The 23,766-nt window shown below is 40.2% G+C and overlaps 2 protein-coding genes across 3 annotated transcripts; both read left to right on the plus strand.

Moving 5' to 3' along the window:
• Window positions 1–626: 626 nt before the first annotated feature.
• Window positions 627–23,202, plus strand: LOC126488855 (olfactory receptor 51E2). Of its 2 annotated transcripts, none has more exons than XM_050122623.1 (2): window positions 627–723; window positions 21,017–23,202. In XM_050122623.1, the coding sequence occupies exon 2, from the start codon at window positions 21,051–21,053 to the stop codon at window positions 22,011–22,013; it is 963 nt and encodes a 320-aa protein (XP_049978580.1). In that variant the 5' UTR covers window positions 627–723; window positions 21,017–21,050; the 3' UTR covers window positions 22,014–23,202. The 2 variants fall into 2 exon arrangements, with proteins under 2 accessions (XP_049978580.1, XP_049978582.1); XM_050122625.1 differs by lacking the exon at window positions 627–723 and adding an exon at window positions 8,100–8,192.
• On the plus strand, window positions 5,833–6,777 carry LOC126488856 (olfactory receptor 51F2-like). Its single transcript, XM_050122626.1, is given in 1 exon segment — window positions 5,833–6,777. A coding segment is annotated over 1 exon segment (945 nt).
• Window positions 23,203–23,766: the final 564 nt, after the last annotated feature.

Here is a 23,766-nt window from a genome sequence, read left to right on the forward strand (position 1 = left end):
TTATTAACCTCTAACACTTACAGGACAGCTAGAATATAGGGTGTCATTAGGAAAGAGTTACCTCATACATGGATGGATGTATAAGTGACGTCAGGATGCTACTATACCAGTGCATTCCCAGGAAGCTAATAAACCCGTGCTGCTGTGAATATGGTCAGATCCTAAGGGGTTCAGACATTATACAGGGAACTATAACTTATACTCATAACAAGAGATGTTTTTAAGCATATCATATTGTATTTTTTAATCAAGGCTTGCTAATGGTTATAGCATTTTTGAGGTGTTGAAATTTTCCTATATTGGATTGTGATGATGTTTACTGCATAATTCTGTGATTGTTCTAAGAACAATTGAATAATACACTATAAATGGGTCAATTTTATAGTATATGTACTATATCTTGAGAAAGCTGCTTTTAAAAAACTCTCAATGAAATATCACAAGTACAAAACTTCACATCAGCCCGTAAAGCATGCAGCCATAATCACATTCTGGACGAGATATAAAAAGCTTGTGGCAGGCTACTGAAGTCCTCTGGGAGCATCCACACCCTGGAGGCACAGTAAATTAGCTCTGCCACAGGGAACTGGTTCCTGCACTCTGTGCTCATCTCCAAAGGAGCTGGGTGACACTCAACAGAAGCTCAGCCCTGCCCTGGAATCTGAGGCTCCCTCCACCTTCTGAGTTACCCTGAGAAGGAATCATCGCTGTTGGATGGGCTCTGTAAGTAAAACTTTGTTCAGTGACGCTCCTGCCTCTGGGTCTGCTGTGCTGTCTTAGCAGTGGGGAACAGTTGCACTGTGGTGTTCAGAAGAGATAAGATCATGGGAGAGAGGACTGTAGAGGACAGAATTATTTTGAATTACAGGCTCCCAGGAAGCCTGCAGAGAATGAGCGCTTTGTTCTGCCTTCTAGGGGCCTGGATGACCTGGCTTTAGTCAAAAGCCTTAATTATTGTTCTGAGGCATTTGTCATGATCAGTTAAACTCACTTCTAAGTCCAATGACTCATGAAAAAGTAAAAGTGTGTAGCTGATCATAGTGATAAATGTCTGCAATACAAGCACTTGGGAGGTGGAGATAAGAGGATGGAAGCTCTGAGATGCATACTAATCTCAGAGTCAGCCTGTGATACATGAAAGCCTGTCTCAAAAATGTAAATGAATAAATCTAATGTAATTTAAAATAAAAGTGAAATACCTGTTGTGAGCAGTTTTTGCACACCAGAGCTCCATTACTTACCCATCTCTAGAGACGAGTAAACTGTATTAAAGGAAGTTTACGTAGCTTTTAGGTTTCAGTGAAATAAGCTTTTTTTGAGAGTATGAATATTGGAATTAAAGATAACTGGGTTCAGAATACTGCCTATGCTACTCACCAAGTGTATGTGAGTCTGAAAATGTTTCATAACCTCTCTCATAATTGTTTTTATTATTTTCATCAAGAAAAGTGTCTTTAAAATAAATCCATTCATACCTGTTACATGTTGATACAATAAGAACTGTTGGCTAGAGCACAATAATACTTGCTGACCTAATACATATGACATATCAGCATGAATAATTTGCATTGCTGTACAAGACTTCCAAACTAGTATTTCTTAGCAGAGATCCAGCCCTGGCCCACCACACGTTATAAACCATCAGCAACAGCCTGGAGAACACGGATGGTGCCACACGGTCTAAATCAGCAGCTAGAGGCAGACAGGCTACAGCTCTCAATACCGCAGCAAAAAAGAACTTTGTCTAAATAGGAAAGTTCACGCGGGAATGAATGAAGCTGTGTGATTGGAGAAGGTGAGTCTGACAGATCTGAGCAGGATGGGGCACCGAAATGAGGATGAATACTTGTAATCTCATTGCTTAAGAGGCCAAGGCAGTAGCATCTTGAATTAGAGGCTAGCTATGGGTTACATGGTAAAATCTTCTCTTGGTGAGAGAAAAAAATAAAGTTAAAGAATAATGTCAGGAACATTTAGTGGCTTGTTATTCTCTAATGTGAGGTAGGTGGATTTTTAATGTAACAAAAATATGCGTTAAAATATAACCTCAAGTACGGTTGTCTATCATCCCAGGCATTGGAGAACTAGAGTCAATAATGAAAAAAACAACCAATGAATATTTTAATAGAACAAGACAGAGATACAAGACAAGGGTGAGCGGTGGTAAATTTAATAAGAGGATTACTATACCCTAATACCACTTGCAGATAATGAAAGAAACTGGGAAGAGCCAGGTCTGGAATGGGGAAGGAAATGAGTTCTGTTGTAGTGTCTGAGGAATGAGATGATATCGCTCAGAAACCTGTATTTTATTCACTTTTTATTATCACTGGAAGCAGAGAGCTTTTGTTTGTTCTCCAACTGTGGCTTGGGTTCCTTTAAAACACAGACTGCCCTCCTCCTCTGTTTCACATTTCACTGTTGCCTTCATGATCAACCCTTCCATGATTCTGTTAACTTCTGGAATACAGAGTTAGGAGATGCTATCATCAGAGAGCAGATTTATGAGTCAGATCGATGTGTGTTGTTCAAAACCATGGTCATAACTAGATCATCTCAAGAGGAGGATATGGACTGCAAGAGAGGATAGGGAAAGTCGAGCTTTCTATAACACCACAGTTAATAAGGCAGAGAACAATATTTTCTGATTGATGGTGGAGGGGGTAATTATTCAGAGTAACTATCAATGAAACAATTGAAAGAGAAAGCATAAAGGAAGAGATAATCAAATTTTGAGTTAAGGAGAAAAGCTTGTCTGGAATTTATACAGAATATTTAGAAATTCACCAGTTAGAGAGGAAGGCTTTTCTGGGAGTTCTCAGTGGGGTGAATATCATGCTTGTTACCAAGGGTGAAGGAAAAATAAACAAAAGCAGATTGTTCTTCAGACTCTTTTTCTTTGCTTGTTATAAACTGTACAACAGGAAACTGAAAGAAATCGGGGTTTGTGACTGATCCCTCTCCCATCTAAGCACTGCGGGCTAGAATGGCAGGTGGGAAAGGGTCCTAGTGGAGACGTGTATTCCGGAAACACCAGCACGAAAGCGTGCAAAGCTTTCGTTATTGACTTGGGTGGAACTTGTGAAAAGGAATCAATGATGTCCAGCAAAATGCTAAAGAAGGAAAGGAATCCTGTTGGATTTGAATTAGAAGAGATGGAGAACAGCTTGTTTGCTTATTCATAAAATATTTGGAAATGCCTGGCTCTTGATGCTTTGTGACACAAAATCTAACACTTCATCCTTTCCAAGAAACTCAGATTCTTATGCTCTCGTCCACTCCTTTTCCTCCTCTGTGCCCAGACTCACGCTAAGAGCCCTTTTGTGTGATTTTTCTTATAACTATCTATGACTTTTATCACTTCTCATATGTTCTCTCTGGCAAGAGCACACTTACCCTGTTTTCACTCTTGTAAACTCACATCTACTCATGAAAAGTTTAGGTGCAATTCATCTACTTGGTTGATATTCCCTAGAATTAATTTCTCAACACTTAACACAGGTGCATTCGCACATGCCAACACAGATACTGGGGGCTGCCACCCTGAGCTTTCTCAGCTTTATCTCTTAAGCCTCCCCTACCTTAGGGCACTCTGCAGTTAGTAGAGCCCATATCTTTGTCTATGGCTCTGTGGTTCTCACCATACCTATACGCCTATACAGAATCTGATATATCATTCATACTCAAAATCATTGCATTTTTATTGTTGATGAGAGTCACTGGACTCTTATTAAAGAGGATGTCTTCAAACTTTAAGAGTGGAGTCTAAAGTCTATGACAACTTCCTTTGATTTCTTCAGACATAAAATCATTTCAGACTCACTTAATGTCTTAGTAACTAACAAGACTCTGTGAGTACCCTATATCTGTCTACTGTTGAGCTGACCTAAAGATTTATGGTAGACAGTCAACTGCTTATAAAGAATTCATGGCTCTAAAAAGGAATGTGAGGTCCTGTCTGGGTCTAGCTTGGATGAAAAGAAATGATAAGAAATTCTGGTTTGAGAGTGTCAAAAGCCCAGCTGAAAGCAGGGAATTTGAGTTCTCTGCTGCCAGAGAAAATATGGATCAGGCCAAACTATACTGTAGAGTTTGTTTTGTTTTATCATCTTTCATCAACAAAGAGAAGAAAGAAATTATCACGAAGTATGAAAATTCACCATGAATAAGTTAAATTATTAATGAACAAGTTAAGAATTCAGCAAATTGTTCTTATAGTAGTTTATTTTTTAAGACATCATTTGTAAAACTTTCTGGAACTCAGTGACGGCAACAACAAATCAATCAGTCATTACACAAGGCATGGTTGCCAGATTCATCAGGTACCCATGGCGACCCTCCACCTTCCAAAGCCATTCCTGTTGTTCAGTGTTGTGCAGCTAGATATTGGAGTTACTGTAAACCTGGAGGATGTTTCTCCCTCACTCGCTGCAAACTATTAAAGGGAAGATGCTGTGGTATTCTTCAGCTTTTAACACAGAACTCTGGAAAAAAGTCTCACTTGAAAACATATCCCTATGCATTCTAACAATCTTAGCACTCTTTGTCTAAATGTAGACAATACGCAGGAAATTGTCACTGCTTTTTCCTTAGTCTTTCTTCTGTTCTACAAACCAACTGCATTATCACATTCTGATAATCCTCTTCTGCCTTTCTTACCTCTCTTTGATGTTTAAAATTCTTGTTTGGATTCTTGAACGATTCTCTTTTAAAAGACAAACAATGGTTGTGGATATTTATAGAATACAATGTAGTGTTTTCCTAAATGTATACATTCAAGACTAATCAAATCAAATTAATTAGTATATCTACCACCTCAAGTTGCTATCATTTAGGGGTGGTTACAATAGTTAAAATATCTTTTTGCATCTATTTAGAAGTATATAGTACATCAGCGTCAACTCTTAAGTCTTTTCATTATGATGATCATACATTTCTGATAATAATTTCATCACTCCCATAAGGGCATTCATGACTAAAATGTTAGAGTCTCAAGATATACTCAATTCAGTTCAATTAACTTTTTTTCCTTTCTCCCTAATATTCCAGTAATTTCAATTATTTTTGCAATTTATTTTAGTAAGGTTCCCTAGGATGACCCTAAAAGTAGAACGTGTGTGTGTGTGTGTGTGTGTGTGTGTGTGTGTGTGTGTGTGTGTGTGTTCTGGACACATTTAGTCATCCTTCTGTGCCCTTTCGCATCCTATGCTTGCTGTCTGTCACCTAGTGACTTTCTTTTCCACCAAGGACCCTGCCCAAAACTGACTACTTCCCTTGAGCCATATCCAACCATAGCCTTAATGTTTTTCCTTAAACCCCATTCTCAGTTCATGCATGCCCACCTTCCTGTCTAAGTTTTCTACTCTGAGGAAGAAGAAAATATGATATTTTCAATAAAGATTCATCTTCCTCTACAAAACGAGACAGAAACATTTCATTATATCTCCCAAGCAGTATGTTTCCACAAATGCAGAGAATTTAATGTGGAGAATTAGTCATTTAAAACATTTAGATCAGAAGTAGCTGAATATGGTAAGGTGTTATACTAAGTGGGTACACGTGACCTGTGTTGTCTCCAGCTGGAAGATAGATCACACAGTCCAAATGCAGCTAGCAGAAAATGACCTGTGGACTGAGACAATTTTTCCAAAAATAGAAAAATGTGGCTGTAATAGTTGAAATCATACAAATTTTTATCAATTTAAAGGTGTCATCCCTGTTTTCATATATTGTATAGATGTTCACGCTTGGTCAAATAAATGTTGGAAAAAATTATTTATGAATAGAACACACAAAGACCTGCTTCAGACCTGTCTGTACTTTCAACCTAGCATGTCAACTCTCCAGAACACCTCATCTTCTTCCATCATTTTCCTGCTCACTGGTGTGCCTGGGCTGGAAGCCTACCACACCTGGATCTCCATCCCCTTCTGCTTTCTCTACACAACTGCCCTCTCAGGGAACAGCCTGATTCTCTTTGCCATTATCACTCAGCCCAGCCTCCACGAGCCCATGTATTATTTCCTCTCTATGTTGTCCACCGCTGACCTCGGACTGTCCATATCCACTCTGGCCACCATGCTGGGGATATTCTGGTTCAATGCCAGGGAGATCAGCTTCAAAGCCTGCTTGTCACAGATGTTCTTCATTAAGTTCTTCACTGTCATGGAGTCCTCAGTGCTGCTGGCCATGGCTTTTGATCGCTATGTGGCCATCTCCAACCCCCTTAGGTATGCCACTGTCTTAACTGATTTCAGAATAGCTCAAATTGGGGTGGCAATTGTCATCAGAGGAACAGTGATGCTGACACCAATGGTTGCACTTCTTAAGAGACTAACCTTCTGCAGCAGCCATGTGCTCCGCCACTCCTACTGCTTCCACCCCGATGTCATGAAGCTCTCATGCACAGACACCAGGGTCAACAGTGCACTTGGGCTCACTGCCCTGATCTCCACTGCTGGAGTGGACTCTGTCTTCATCCTCCTTTCCTATGTCCTGATCATTAGAACTGTCCTCAGCATTGCTTCCCCAGAGGAGAGGAAGAAAGCCTTCAGCACGTGTATCTCCCATATTGGAGCCGTAGCTCTATTCTATATTCCACTGATCAATTTGTCCTTTGTCCACAGATTTGCAAAATGAGCCCCACCCTATGTTCATACCATGATTGCTAACACCTACCTGCTGATCCCTCCTGTCATGAACCCCATCATCTACAGTGTGAGGACCAAGCAGATACGTAAAGCTTTGATAAAAGTTCTCCACTCTAAAGGAATATAGAATCACAAAAGACTAGAGCTAGATGGCTTGTTTCAGGCCACATTGTCAGTCAATGCTAGAATACATCTAGAGCGTCAGCTACTTTAACCCCTTATTTCACAGATGACAAGATACTGATTTATAAATAGGAAGCAAGAACAATAGATAGCCTATATCTCAAGTTTTTCCTTGCCCCTTTATCAACAGCACTTTTATTCTTATTTTATTGTAGCAGTTAAAATTTGTTATTAATTTCATATTAAATCATCCCCTTGTAGAAAAGTAGGTAGTATTTTCTAACTATCTGCCGTCCACTGTTCAGAGAAACTTCTCTGGTGAAGATTGAGACTGCCTATGTGTATAGAGATGTGTATTTAGAAGGTAGTTTAACACGATGTCCATTTACAAGCTAATAGTCGTAAGTTGATCCTAGGGTCTATGATCTCTCAAACTATGAGGTCTTGGCCAGATTTACACCAGACAAATAAATCTTGTAGATCGAACTTTAAACCAGATCATTAAGCAGTTAGTCACCCCCAAAATATTTTACCACAGTTTCATCCATGAATATACCTTCCCAATTCTATCATAATTGGAACTTGTGGTGTTCGTAGCAGGGTAAGACTATCAATGACTTTTGCTTTCTAGTATCCTTGATAGTACGTTCTGGCACTATGAGAGCCAGACAGCAGGGGGAGCTTCCAGGTCAACACCAGCTTTATTTCTCCAAGTCCTGCCACTAAAGCATGTGGTGTCTTCCGAAATAGTGTCCCACCATTGTTCTGGTGGGCAACTAGGAGCAATGAAAGCAGTCTGCAGTGTCTGAGTTTTCTGGGAGGCCCCATGCCAACAACTAGACGAGAAATACTACACCTAGCACTGAGACTTTACAGCCTACTACTCCCTTTCTCTCAATTTAGTCTTGACTTAAATGTGTTGAAATATCCCAGAACTTTGTTCTCAGGCATCTTCTTCCTATTGTGCTTCTTTTTCTCGTCATTTCATATCCTCTTATGACATTAAATGTATCAATGTTTGCAGCACAATCATTTAATTTGTCTCACAATCATCTTAAGTAGCCCTACTAGTCCCATCAATAAAAATGCAGGCCTGTCTACAGGCTTCCATAACCAGAAACTCTGTTTCCCAGATCTCTAAGATGAAACCCTTTCCATGAACTCTCCTGCCTTGCTGTTACTCCTGTTCCACACTTAATTGTTTGTCAACAAATTCAGAATCCAACCACTTGACTTTGTTTCCACAGCTATCCTGAGGATTCCAGCTATCAACTTGAACCTGAATTCATCTGGAAATGGCTTTCTGGAGAATCTTCCTTCATGCATTTTACAGTTAAGAGTACTTATTCTAGGACTCATGGCAGATCTTACGAGTTCCTGTTTAGCACAGTCTCATGGGCTCCTGTCTGACCTATGGGGGTGAGTGATTGCAGTGGTGTGGAAAGACCTCTACTTGTGCTGAGTCTCCACCACTATTCCAGCTCCATCCCCAAATGCCCTTTGATTCACCTAGCAATCCTGTATTAGCCTCCAGATAGTTTCTTATATCATCAGGCACACTCCAGCATTATAATTCATACTCACCACTTTCTGCCTGTAGTGTTCTTCTCTCAGAGATCAATTGCTGACTTACATCCTCTCTTCATGCAGGACCCTACCCAGTATGCCCTACTTCAGGACTCCAAACATTATAAGGATAATAATCATAACAGTAATACTTCTTTCCCTCATTTCCTGACAGCATTAACCTCCATCCTCACCTGCCTGGTTTTTCTTTTTCTTTTTTTTTCTGTTGTTTTTTGTTTGTTTGTTTGGTTTGGTTTGATTTGGTTTGGTTTTGGTTTTTGGCTTGTGTAGTCTGTCCTGGAACTAGCCCTTGTATGTTGTCAAAGGCTGCTTGTTTGTTTCCAGCTGCTCTGCCCTGAAATAATCACACAGAAACCATATTATTTGCAATGTGGTTTGGCCAATAGCTTAAGTGTGTTCCTGGCTAACTCATATCTTAAATTAACACATTTCCATTAATCTGTGTATCTCTACAAGGCTGTGGCTTACTGGGTAAAGTTTCGGCATCTGTCTTTTTCTGATTTTGCCTTTCTTTCTCCCAGCATTCAGTTTAGCTTTCCCTGCCTAGCTCTGTTCTACCCTATCAGGCCAAACCAGTTTTTTTTTTATTAACTAATGGCATTCACAGCATACAAGGAGAATCACACATCACCTCCTCTTTTCTGTTTAAATAAAAAGGAAGGCTTTATCTTTACCACAAATTACATATAACAAAACAGGTATCAAGCTAGAATTACAGTTGCAACATTTATATCTACTTTATCTTGATATAGGTGGATCTTCTATCTATCTGTTGCTTTCATTGGTTAATTAATAAAGAAAACTGCTTGGCCTGATAGGTCAGAACATAGGTATGCAGGGAAGACAGAACAGAATGCTAGGAAGAAGGGAAGTGAGGCTTTATTATAACTAAGGAAAACTATAACTACAACTATAAATTCTTCAACTCCATCAAAGACTCTAGAAGGATATAATATTACCTAAATAAACCTGAAGTTCATTGTAAGCAGCTTCCAAAACTCTAAAATTGATAGAGACATCTGGCTGCCTGGACAGTCACCCAAAGTTCTTCTGTGACATTGGGGCATCCATCTTTAGCCTACAGGCCCATAGTGTCCAGCAGACTTTTCCATGAAGCAGGAAATTTCAAAGACAGTTCCACCTGTATTGGCAGTTTGTCAGTCACTTTCTTTTGTATCCTGCAGAATGTCTGACAGACTCTTTCATGAAGCAGGAAGCCTGAAGGACAGTCTCACCTTTAGGCAAGTTCATCAGTCATTTCTCTGTGGGTCCTGCATGTTCACTTCACACAGCATACCATCAAGCAGTCCAGGCAAGAGCAGTTTCTTGCCCAAATGACTAACAAACTCCATGAGGAGCATATTCGATGACCATCTTCCTCTTGAAGCTCCTGGTGCTGCCAGGAGCAAATGTGTCTCATTGTCATGAAAAGTCCTAAGTTATTAAAACATTTTAAATTCCATATTCTGAAAACCTCTGAAAGATTTGAAGAATATCTATCTAACTGAAATATATATCTATACATCTAGAAAATCTAAGTAACATGACTACAAGCTTGACTATTATAAATGATTATCTATTAACCTATACTTCTTAAATATACATTACATTGTTTAATGAGTTGGACAAACACCATACCTTAATCAAGATCAGAAATACATATACAGAATATTAAAAAATTGACCTTAAATTTGTATCAATAAATGAAGATCCATACCAATGCAAATCTCTATATCATATCCCCCTTTAAATATAAACAAACATTTATAGACAATATTTGGGAATATGGGCATAGTTCTCACCAAACTTTTCGCTTTTTGTTAGGCAAAGTATTTTCTTTTGGGGGGGTGGTGTTCAAAGTAACCTCTCAGAGGGTCTTGGACTATCAAACCACATTAGTCTGGAAGGATTCCACTGGTTCTCATCCTCTGTGGAAACAAAAGAAGAACCTCTTTTTCAAAGCAACATATCCTTAGACTTAAATTCTAAAGTCAAGATACCTTTAAAGTATATATGCTGGTTATTTAGCTCCTTTATAGTCAAAAAATTCAAAGAAAACACAATAGTATACATAAACCAGACTCTCTGTGTATATCTCACCTTTACATGGCTTTTTTTACTCTATTACTTCTTAATATTTATTATCTTCACTCCTTTAATTTATGATTGTCTGTACTCTATCTTTTAAAGACTTTGTTTATTTACTTTCTTTTATAACTATCTATACTTTTTTCTTTTTTCTTCCAAGCCTATGTACAGTTATTCAACACTGTGACTCATTTAGAGGTCTTTTCCATCTGGATTTGTCTTTATTGCATATCTGTAATTATTTTCTGACCAGAAGGCTTCTTAAAATGCTAAGTGCTTCTTAAGAATCTAAACTGCTATGTTGCTAGGGTATATACAGTCCTCCCTGCTTGCTCCAGACAGTCCAACATGGTGGAAGTCTGTTCACTGACTCTGCAAGCCATGCACACTGCCCCAGTTTCAAATATGCAGCAGCTGTATATTGAGCCATCAAGCAGTTTGTAACACATTGCTTACAAAGCCTATTTAAATGCTCTGTAGCCAGATGTCCCAAAAAGGAGTCAGAGCCATCTGTGCTGGCAAACCAGGAAGCCACAGTTTTTGTTTTTTAAAGAAGCCATGCAGTTTTTAGTGCACCTCTCCTAAAGTAGCCATGGAGCCCTTGCTCACCTCAAACCCATCTAGAAAAAAAAATGTGGCTACCAAGAAACTGTGATAAACTCTGTTCTTTTGTGTCTACAATTCCTTTCGAAGCTCTCTCAGGTTTTAAGTGTATTTTAGTTGGCCACGTTGGTGCACCAATTTGTTGTTAGAAGCCAATTATTTGTTTCTGGCTGCTCAGCCCTGAAATAATCACACAGGAAACCATATTATTTGCAATACTGTTTGGCCAAGAGCTTAATCATTCCTGGCTAACTCATATCTTAAATTAACCCATCTCCATTTATCTGTGTATCACCACAAGGCTGTGGCTTACTGGGTAAAGTTCCAGCATCTGTCTCCGGTGGGGCTACATGGCTTCTTTCTGACTTTGCCTTTCTTTCACCTAGCATTCAGTTTAGTTTTCCCTGCCTAGCTCTGCTCTACCCTATCAGGTCAAGCCAGCTTCCCTATTAACCAATGGTATTCACAGCATATGGAGGGGAATTCCACATCACTTGTAGACCAAGCTGGCCTCGAACTCACAGAGATCTGCCTGTCTCTGCCTGTGCCTCCTAAGTGCTAAGATTAAAGACATGCACCACCACGCCTAGTACCTGCCTTTTTTAAATTCCTGGCACTTTCAACACCCAACCTATTATATACTAGAGAGGGGAGGTGTTTTGTTTTGTTTTGTTTTGCTTGTTTCCCCATCACAAGATAAGGTTTTTGAGGATAAAGAATTTGTTTCTCTCTGAGCGTCCTGTCTCCCTTTATCTCTTAAAAACCCTTTATCTACTGTACAGTACTCCAAGCCCACAAGAAAGTTACATTTCCTCTATTCTTATTTTCCTCTGTCACTTCAAGCCTTTGCACAAGCTGCTATCTCCACCTACAGTAGTATTCACTACCATCACTCTCCCTCTTAGAATAGAGGTCACTTATTTGGAGGATCCCAGACCCCTTGCATTCCACCCAGATGCACCATCACCACCTTCTGCTTATTTCTCGTGGTGAGCCTCTTTAGATTCTATTGTAATTGTTCTTTCCACATCAGGAACCCTTCTCAAGACCAGGAACCGCATTTTATCTACTGCTGTTCTGTTTTTACACTTCTATTAATAGTGTCTGGCTCCTTGTATCTTTAGATTTTCTTTCTTGATGGTTGTTTTGGTTTGGTTTGGTTTTAAAATAGTTTCACAAAATTCCCATGGTGACACTACACTACAACTATAATTATAGGTGTGTGCCACCATGCCTGGTTCCATACTGCCTTTTAACCTCAGTTGAACTGATGAACAAATGCATAAGATCTTAAAAGAAGTATAAGAATTTGGGTAGCATACAAGATCATAACAGTCTTCTCATAGTTCCCATAATATTTATTCATGAAACTTCTCTTTTGAAGGATGCTATGCAAGAAGTCTCCTTTGATCATTTGGCTTAGCATCACCTTGCCCTAATTTCCATCAGCCTTATTTCTCTCTCTCTCCAACATAAAACTTCCTTTGTATATTCCTCAATTAACATGAGTTAAAAGCAAAAAAATAAAATTAAGGAGACGTTTACATGGATGATTAATATTTTTAATAAACAAACAATTTCTGTTTGTTCCCATCTTATTCTGTTCTCTGAACCTCATGGATCATGCTCCTCATAGGTCCTAACCTATAATGAAGCCAAGATAAAAGTTCAAAATAACTACAGAAAAATCCAGAAAGGTGTTTTGGTTTAAATGTTGGATTTTGCTTACTTCACTGCATAAGGTGTGATACTTGGAGAGCAATGACAGACAGGGTAGGAGTGACTTTAGCTGGGAGTGAAAGAGGGCAATATTCAGTCTTAAAATTGAAAAAGAAACAAAGATGGCACAGGCCTTTAATCCCAGCACTCAGGAGGCAGAGACAGATGGATCTCTCAGTTCAAGATCAACCTGGTCTACAGAGCAAGTTCCAGGACAGCCAGGGCTACACAGAGAAACCCCGTCTGAGATAGAGAGAGAGAGAGAGAGAGAGAGAGAGAGAGAGAGAGAGAGAGAAAGAGAGAGAAAGAGAGAGAAAGAGAGAGAATTGGAGAAGAACACACCAATTGGTTAGCCAATGCCAAATAATAAGCCCTGAAAATATACATAACAAGTAACAGAGTAGAGACTGAGCTGTTTGGATTTATGCATTTAGGAATATAACATATATATATATAATATGCATATAAATATGTAACAAATAATAAAAAGGGGGCTATGCATTTGAAAGAGAGCCAGAAGGGGTGCATGGGATAGTTTGAAGAGAGAAATAAGAGAGAAATTATGTAATTACATTTTAATCTCAAAAAATTAAATATTTTTCCTTTATTATTTTATTAATTGTGGCCAGATGTGACTTTGTCTTCCCGATTATTTGGCAATTTCATTTAGATCACCTTCATATATGTATATATTTTAGGAAGTTTCTGCCATGTTAGGTTTCCACAAATGCCCCATAATTCTAGCCATCTTTCCCTGTATTCCCTCCCATGACCACCTCCCTGTTTGAGCCTCTATTCCAGTCCTTCTCCCAACTCCATCCAAGTCTGTTTATTCTATTTAACTAACTTTTTATGGGGATAAATAAGAAGGAATCTCAATTTTAAGAGTCAGATGCTAGGATTTTTATGACACTTCTGAAGATACTCCTCTCAGCTTACATCTACACACTAACCTGTAGACAACCCTAAAAACTCTAAGCGTCTATGATTATAAATGGGCAACTTGACACTGAGCATAGGAAATTCACAGAGCAAATGTTATGCTCTGGCCAAGTTGGTTCTCCATTGTGAGTCAGAGACATTTCCTAAAACAGTGATATGGGTATTATATTTAGAAGAAAAACTGAACAAGATGGGTTGGGGAATTAACTACGGGCAATGAAGAAAAAGTATACATCTTAAGTTTAAGTTCATACACACATCTAATCTTATCTTCCTGAAATGCATCCTTCAAACAACTTCTATAAGTGCAATTTAATACACATATGTAATTAAGATGTCCTTGATATGAACCATAAAAATGAAGCCTTGAGTTCACAGCTTACATTAACTCACATCTATTTACCCTCTCAATTTATTTTCTTTTTATATTGCTCCATAAACACCATTCTACTTAGCGAATTCTGTGTCCTTCTATGCTTTACCTCTGGGGGATGGAGAGGTGGCCCAACAGGTAAGAGCACTGGATGTCCTCCAAAGGATTAGTGTGTAATTCCCAGCACCCACATGGCAGCTTACAACCATCTGTAACTCTCGTTCCAGAGAGACCTGATATTTTCTTCTGTGGTCTGCAGACACAAGGCACAAAGACACACATGCAGACAAATACCCATACACATTAAATTGAATTTTTAAAAAAGCTCTTTCTTGGACACACCTTGATTAATGAATGTCCCGATTCAAGTCCTCATGAAAAATCACTGATATTTACTATTATTCTATATTATGTCAAGAATGTGTAGATATTATTTTAGCATTTTAGGGCAGTGACATGATCATATTTATCTCTTTTCCTTAAAGCTCAATATAGAGTCTACATAAAACCAGTATTGAGAGAACATGCTTTTACACAATAAGAGAATGACCACATTCATGGATATAGGGGTATAATAAGCCTTGAGACTTAAAGACAATAATTATGTTTCTGTTTTTAGAGTGACATACAAGATAAGACTGATCTAAGGCAAACCTAGAAGGAATAGGAGACAGGGCAAGATAAACATCAATCAGAGACATACCATATGGATATGAAAGAGGGCACATGGCACCAGAGAAGAAATACCAGAGTGCTTAGAGATGCCGCCTTTTTTTCCATTCAATTATTTACACTTCCTTCCCTCCTCCAAATTCGCTCCCGCTCACCCACACCTCCTCCTCCCTCTCCAGCCTGCTTGAGAGAGGGTCGGGAACCCTGCCCTGTGGGAAGTCGAAGGCCTTCCTCCCTACATCCAGGCCTAGGGAGCTGTACATCCATATAGACTAGGGTCCCAAAAAGCCAGAACATGCCATAAACACAAGTCCCAGTGCCTTTATCAATGGCTTCTCAGTTAGCCCCTATTTTCAGCCACAATCACAGAGACCAGTTTGATCACATGTTCATTCAGATCCGGTCCAGCTGGATGTGGTGAGCTCCCATTAGAACAGGCACACTGCCTCGATTGGTGGACCAACCCCTCGTGGTCCTGACTTCATTGTTCATCTTCTCCCTCCTTCTGCCTTTCAACTGGACCTTGGGAGCTCAGTCCGTTGCTCTGATGAGGGTCTCCATCTGTCACTGGACAAAGATTCTATGGTGATAATCATATTCAAGATAATCATCAGTGTAATAGTGGGACAAGGACAGTTCAGGCACCCTCTCCTCTGCTGCCCAAGGACCTAGCTAGGGACATCCTGTGGACACCTGGGATCCCCTCTAGATCCAAGGCTCTTGCCAACCCTAAAATGGCTCCCTTATTGTAGGTATCTTCTTCCCTGCTCCTATATCTGTCCTTCCCTCATCTCCACTTTCTCACTCCCCCAAGCTCTTGCCAGTCCTTCCCTTCTCCCTTCCCTTTTCCCCCTCCTCTTCCCCCAAACTCACTCCCACCCCTTCCCCCACCCCCATGCTCACAGCTTTTGCCCTGCAATCTTGTTTGCTTCCAATTTCCAGAAGGATCTATATATGATTTTCCTTGGGTTCACCTTGTTATTTGGCTTCGCTGGGCTTGTGAACTATGGGCTTAAAAAATGGGGCACTGAACTGAACAGAGAATTCTCAACAGAAGTCCAAATGGCCAAGAGACACTTAAGGTCATGTTCAACTTCTTTAGCGATCAGGGAAATGCAAATCAAAACAACTTTGAGATACCATCTTACACCTGTCAGAATGGCTAAAATCAAAAACACCAATGATAGCCTTTGCTGGAGAGGTTGTGGAGAAAGGGGTACACTCATCCATTGCTGGTGGGAATGCAAACTTGTGCAACCACTTTGGAAATCAGTGTGGCGGTTTCTCAAGAAATTGGAAATCAACCTACCTCAGGATCCAGCGATACCACTCTTGGTAATATACCCAAGAGATGCCCAATCATACTACAAAAGCATTTGTTCAACTACGTTCATAGCAGCATTATTTGTAATAGCCAGAACCTGGAAACAACCTAGATGTCCTTCAATGGAAGAATGGATGAAGAAAGTGTGGAATATATACATATTAGAGTACTACTCAGCGGTAAAAAAAAAATGACATCTTGAATTTTGCATGCAAATGGATGGAAATAGAAAACACTATCCTGAGTGTGATAACCCAGAACCAAAAAGATGAACATTGTATGTACTCACTCGTTTGTGGAGTCTAGCCATAAACCAAGGTCATTAAACCCAGAGATGCAGCTTCTTGATGAATGTGTTGCTTTAGCTAAATTTAAAAGGCCTGAAGTATGAAGTCACTGAAAAGAAACAGTGAAAGAAAGGCCAGAATGAACACTAATGGATCAATAAAAACAAATTCATGTAGAGGAGACAAGTAGAGAGGACTAGTTTGTAGGGTTATGTCTGACTTTGTGTAAGAACCCTCAACTCACTGAGATCCAAGGGAAGAACATAAATTGACTGTTGGGTGCTACAATTCCCTCTATGGGCAGTTCTGTGACTCTCCCTTCATGCTGCCCTCCCCCCTTCTCTCCACTGGAGTACACTGCCTGTCTGTTCTTAGGTGCTGGGCATACTTATTCCTTGGGAAATTTATTTACCATCTCTGATCCTTTGTCTGAAACAATCTTCCCCAGATATTTTCATGCGTGTATCCCTCACTTCTCTAAGTACCTCTTCCATCCAGCAGCTTCACCAGAGGTTTAAAGCCCTCCTCCTGATATTAACATGTTCTTTATCCTCTTCATTTTTTTCTCCTTATGATCATCTAGCATTCTATTTAGTTTATATGTTAATTTAATTTAATTTCAGCCAATCTAATCAAAAAATGTACTTCATAACCCTGGAAATTTTCTCAATTTTGCTTATGAAATTACAGGCTCTTGGCAAACACTGGTTTAATGTGAATAAATAAATAATACATGAGATTCTCCATCTAACGTTATCAGTATATGATATAGACCAATGAGCCATCTTTGCCCACAGCACAGGTATAAAAAGAAGTGACTTCATTATATCAGGGGCTATGATTAAACTGCAAGAGACGCAGACGAGAGTTTTCCTACTTTGAGTTATAGAACTACATTTTAATGTACCTGCATGGTTTTTAAGGCCAACGTGCACTCCAACAGTTAAGGATCGTGACTATTCCTACACTTTGCCTGCTGTGTCTAGCAAATCAGATAATGAGGAAACTCTAACCTTGTGACTGACTGTGGAAATTAGATCATCTCGGAGGAGTGGGAACACGTGTTTGTTGTCAAGAGACTCACATATGTCATTGTGGGAATGGTGACAGAGACCTTGGCCCTTTGAGATTATTTCCCTAGACAGGACAAGTGGGAAGCCTGTGAGAGCAGCACACGAGATGAGTGGACTTGAGCCTTGTACTCCACCGTCTGCCAGACCCCTAGAGCATCAGCTGGTATTCCCACAGCCTGCTCCCTGACTACCGAGTAGCACTTAAAGAGACATGCTCCTGAAAGAGAGAGCCAGATCCAGCTGCCTCCTTGAGTAGAACTGTCCCATTCTCAGGTGAGTGCTGGCTTGCCGGGAGTGGCCGCCCGAGGATCCAGCCGCTTTGAGACACCTTGAAGACCCCTCATACTTCATCACAAGACAAGCCCAGTGCCTTAGCTGATGTTCTCCTGGAAAGCAGGTGACATATAACAGAATCATGCTCAACCATAAGGAATGAAGTAATGACATTTGTAGAAAAATGGATAGAACTGGAGATCATTCTGTCAAGCAAATTAAACTAGACTCAGAATGACAAATACTTTTGCTGTCATAGGCAGAATCTCTCCTCTCTCTCTCTCTCTCTCTCTCTCTCTCTCTCTCTCTCTCTCTCTCTCTTTCTCTCAGTGTCTGTGTGTGTGTGTCTGTGTTTGTGTGTGTCTGTGTATGTAGAGAATAGAAAGAAACTGTCAGAGGAGAGGAAGGAGATTTAAAATAAGGAGGGATAAGAAGGAGGGAAGAGGGTTATGCAGTCCATGTAGCACGAAGCAGAGGGGGGAAATATTTGAGGGTGTAATGGGGACAAGGAAGAGGGTGGAGAGGAACTGAATAAGAACAATGTACAATCCCACATTTCCATGAAAATGCCATGGTAAACCTTTCACTTTGCATGCTAACTTTAAAAACCGTTGTTCAAACAGCCTAGAGAAACCTCAATAGCGATTAGAATAAATCTGCGTATCATCCTAGAGAAAAGCTGTACTCAATACAGTTTTGTGTTCTAATCCATGAACAGTCTTTCCGTGTGTTAGATACTATGTTTAAATTATCTCAGGAATAGTTTGTAAATCGCAGTATTTAAATTTTCTACTAGTTTTGGTTAAATTCATTATTGTTGATGCTGTTGTGAATAAAAGGTTTTTGGAAGATCAATTTCTGATACTTCAATATATTGTATGGAAATATTGAGCTTTGTAGACTGCTATTAATGCTATAACCTTGCGATTTTACTGTTTATATTAGTGCTTTGTAGACTTTTTAAGGTTATGTAGCCTAGAAAAATAGTGTTACCTCCTTTAAAATAACACAAAATGGGACAGGCACTACTTCTGGGCTTTAAGCACCACATGGCTGGACAGATGCTATACAGAGGAGTGGATTAGGAAAGTAGGCACCTCTGGATGAGAGAGATCTTTAAATAAGCAGAAGCCATTGAGAATGTGAAACGTGACTTTTGCCTCTTGGTACACCTCCAACCTACCTTCTTTTCTCATTTGTCCCATTTCTCTTGGGTACAATGGTCAAGTAAAACGGTCTCCCTCCAGGGAAGGTTGTTTTGTTTTGCCCTCCACCACACAGAGTCGTTTGTTGGGACACTTGCATTCTCTCCCACAAGCTGTTTGCGATAAATACAAAAACAGATGGTTGGATCCAAGATAGAAATAAAAACACACAGGACTGTTCCACACCAGAAGGGGGGTGTGGCAACGGGGTGGGTGTTTTGACAGAGATCTAGGTGAATCAGGACAGGGAAATTGTCAGAGGTCACAGTCTGAGACTTTGATAAGCCAGAGAGGCCACTTGGGGTGCAACTCCCCAGGCAGAGTGGCATATGTACTACTTTGTAGCCCTGTGAGGGATTACTGGTGTGTGTTGAGCTCAGGCTGGGCTCACAGCTCTTGTTGGGACATTCATCTTACTCTTTTGATCTTATTTTGCATCTCGCTGAAGAGTGAGATTGTCTTTGACAGTATTAAGTAGCAGGGTTTAGAATTCGATATTGAGAAGCTGTTCCTTTACTTGCACAAACACTAAGAATGGAGAAAATCAAAATCAGCGATATGGGTTTTATAACCTTTGAATCCTTAATCTGTTTTCTTTGCTCTTTCAAGACAGGGAGATTCCAGCTTAAAATGTCTTGGTTCTTGTTTAATTATGATTAAAGCATCAGTTCTCTCTAAGCTCTCTCCATTAAGGAGAAGTTGAATAAAGAGAAGAAAAGCCAAACTGTATTAAAGACCTTAGTCAGAAAGGAGAAAGAATCCTGGGAGAGATAAACAAATTAATCAGGGTACCCTGGACACTGTCAACAAAGACACCTGCATCATTTACTTCTAAGCATCAAAGGCCCCGACTCCCATAGCCAAGCCCCCAACTGCTGAAGTTAACCAGCTCTAAATACAGAACATTAGGGAGCTTGACAGAGAAAGAGATTGATGTGAGTGCTTAGCTGATTGGGTGGGGTATGGGGTTGAAACAAAGCAACACCGAGCTCCAGGAAAAAAGAGAGAGAGAGAGAGAGAGAGAGAGAGAGAGAGAGAGAGAGAGAGAGAGAGAGAGAGAGAGAGAGAAGAGAGAAGAGAAGAAAGTCCTCCCTTGACATGAATGGCTTATTGGCACAGATCCCAAGAAAATTCCTCAGAATATCATAAAAAATCAGTAATACTGCTCCCCAAATCAGGGCTTACCCCCCAAGTTCTCTTTGGGACAAAAGAAAATACCCTTGGTGGTGACTTCCAGGCATACAGATCCTGGCTGCTGGCCGGGAACATGTCTAGTAGCTAGGATCCGCTGGAGGTGATAGATCTTGCCAGCACCTCCATCTGCACAGAGATGGTTACAGGGAGCTAGTATCTTTGTTTTATAAATCCAAATATGTTTCTTTTTCTTTTCTTTTTCCTTTTTATTTGAAGAATATTTTCGATTCACCCTACCTTGGAAGAGCCTTTATTGTCTCTTCTGACTACTTAATTCTGCTCACGCTTTAGGACTGAAATTTAGAGAGCATCATTTCGAGGAAGATTGCTCTGTCTTTCTCATCCCTGCCGTCCATGAATCTCTTACACTAGCTTTATCACAATGCTCTAATGGATTTATTACTTATCCGTCTCCTATCCCAAGCAAGCCTTGTGGAGATCAAAAGGGATGACTCTCAGATATGTGTCTCACTAATGGCATTGTGCTTAACAGATCATTCAAGTAAATATTTCTGAAATCTGAATCAATAAATGTAAAGAGAGAAGGGGAGAGAGAAGGAAAATGGTGAAGGGAGAAAGTAGAAATAAAGATGGAGGAAAGCAAAGGAGGGTGGGCAGCAGGGAAGAGACAGGAAGAGAGAGCGGAAAAGAGAGTTACTACGGTAATTTTATGAAATGGGGGTGCCTAGTCACATTATGGGGGAAAATATTTTTCTACCAAAGCTTTATTTGGAAATTTTAAGTGTGCCTTAGGGATAGTGAGGAACAAGTGAATTTTGAGTGTTCACATGTCCTCCTTTGGAAGAGAGCTGGGGTGTGGTTGGAGGTAGAGGGAGAAGGGAGAGAGGGCTAGCATGCACTACGTTCCAGGGAACTCCCTGACTCTGCTCCCTGCCCTTGCAGGCTGTCACTGTGACCTCCCCACTTGGTGTCAGCGATGAGCTCCTGCAACTTCACACATGCCACCTTCGTGCTAATAGGAATCCCAGGACTGGAGGGAGCTCACTTTTGGTTTGGCTTCCCCCTGCTTTCCATGTATGCCGTGGCACTGTTTGGAAACTGCATCGTGGTGTTCATCGTGAGGACGGAGCGGAGTCTGCATGCACCCATGTACCTTTTTCTCTGCATGCTGGCCGCTATCGATCTGGCTCTGTCCACATCCACCATGCCCAAGATCCTCGCCCTCTTTTGGTTTGACTCCCGGGAGATTACTTTTGATGCCTGTCTTGCCCAGATGTTCTTCATTCATGCTCTCTCGGCAGTTGAATCTACCATTCTGCTGGCCATGGCCTTTGACCGCTACGTGGCCATCTGCCACCCACTGCGTCATGCTGCTGTGCTCAACAATACAGTGACAGTTCAAATCGGCATGGTGGCACTGGTCCGGGGATCTCTATTCTTCTTCCCGCTCCCACTGCTGATCAAGCGGCTGGCCTTCTGTCACTCCAATGTGCTCTCGCATTCCTATTGTGTCCATCAGGATGTGATGAAGTTGGCCTATACAGACACACTGCCCAATGTAGTCTATGGTCTAACTGCCATTCTGCTCGTCATGGGTGTAGACGTCATGTTCATCTCCTTGTCTTACTTTCTGATTATACGAACAGTTCTGCAACTGCCTTCCAAGTCGGAGCGAGCTAAGGCATTTGGGACCTGTGTATCACACATTGGTGTGGTTCTGGCTTTCTATGTACCACTCATTGGCCTATCAGTGATACACCGTTTTGGAAACAGCCTAGACCCCATTGTGCATGTTCTCATGGGGGATGTCTACCTGTTGCTGCCTCCTGTGATTAATCCCATCATCTACGGTGCTAAGACCAAGCAGATCAGAACTCGAGTGCTGGCTATGTTTAAGATCAGCTGTGACAAGGACATTGAAGCTGGAGGAAACACGTGACCCTTACCATTTTATCACCCTTGTCCTCGATAGCTTAATATAGTGATTTCATCATACCTGCTTAATTCCAGTCACCCATAAGCACATTAGTGCTTTTCCCTGGATGGGATAGTGAACTAAGTATGGTTTATCTTCATCGTGGATATAACGTGAAATAATCTCTATCAATGAACATTATGTGGTTCAAGAACTCTGCTCTAAAATGAGAAGTGTGGGTAATATTAAATAAGGCAACTAGGATTTGTGATTTAAAACTAACTGATCAGGCTTGTGACTTGGATGAAATATGTTCAAATTACTAATGAGTTTGTTTGCTTCCTCCTCTATTTGTCATGAAGCTATTGCTTAGTTGTTATGTGTATTGGCTAGAATGTAGACCATGAAGCCGACAGTATGGTAAGCAAGGCTTGCCTCATTCACTTCAAGCTTGTTATTCACTACGCAGGAACACAGCCAAGTCCCAAAGAGCAATGCTTATAACTGTGTCATGACAGTTTAACATGTTCCAGGCCCCATGATACGTGGTTTTCAGCCTGTCTTTAATCTCATCCTTTTTCCAAAGCAGGTACCATTCTTGCCCATCACAACATATGATAGAGGCTTTAATGAGCAAAAAACTTTCTTGTATGTGCTGTGCCAAGATCTTAAATTAAATTTGATAACTGAATACATTTGTTTTACTACCATGTTATATTGCTTCCTGTTTAACATCTGCCATCCATTTCCTCTGCCCATTACAAGTCCTGTTTTCTCTCTGCTGTGCGCTAACATGGATGTCCTTGTGTTTGAGCTGAGTCATTAGTCCTGCCCTATTTGAGAACAACAAACGGCTCTTTGTGGCAGAGTAGCCTGCTTCTCCTCAGATGAAAGGAACTTTCAATCGTTTAGTCTCTTACATACCTTTGATTTTTGTCTTCTTTGTATTATGTTCTGCATCTGTCAGATCTTTTGAATGGGTAATATGTGTTAGTGTCTGAGTCTTGACTTAGGTGTCAAATGACATAATAATTTATATTAAAATGTTCAGTGTTATTTCTACTGTTTTTATGTTTATATAACCCTATAAAGTAATGTTGGGAGATATGAGAGATCCCCTAGTCTTCTTTGTCATCAGCGCAAAGGGCCTGCCAGGTATGGCTTGCACAACTGTAAAGATGTTGAATGAACTTATTTCATGTACAATATTCCCTTCACAGAGAATGGAATGATGAAAAGGTTATAGAAATAGTAATGATACCTACAGAATAATATTAATATATTCAGAGTACACTTAATGTTTAAAATGGTGAAATTTCTGTAATAGGCATCTGCCGCAATAAAAAAAATCATTTAAATTGCTGCAAAATATTTTATTGTCAATTATATATCATTAAAGTAGTAAAAAAGTGTTTGGGTATGTTAGGTTAAAGGAAATATATTATTTTTAAAAATAGCTGCAAAGAGAGGATATTGGATCTGAAATACCAAAAGACCACAACTCAACAGTTTGCTGTGTTTACAACAGACCCATGTTACAGCCTTTCAGAACTCTCAAAGGCTGATAGCTGTGCTCATAGCTGTCAGATACCCTAGAGAGGAGCCAACAGCAGGGCAGCACACCCTTGGTAAGTTATGTACTGTCTTTACAATTGTTTCCTGCCTATAACTTTGTAATTAGTTTCATTTCTAAGGCCAAAAGGCAGAAACAAAAACTTCCAAGAGAACTTTGTTGTTATTTCTATGAATATCGTGTGTTAGTTTAGCAAGGCCTTCC

The sequence above is a fragment of the Alexandromys fortis genome, unplaced genomic scaffold, assembly GCF_014885135.2.
Source record: "Alexandromys fortis isolate MF-2015 unplaced genomic scaffold, M_Fortis_MF-2015_v1.1 scaffold_209, whole genome shotgun sequence".
Lineage (NCBI taxonomy): Eukaryota > Metazoa > Chordata > Mammalia > Rodentia > Cricetidae > Alexandromys > Alexandromys fortis.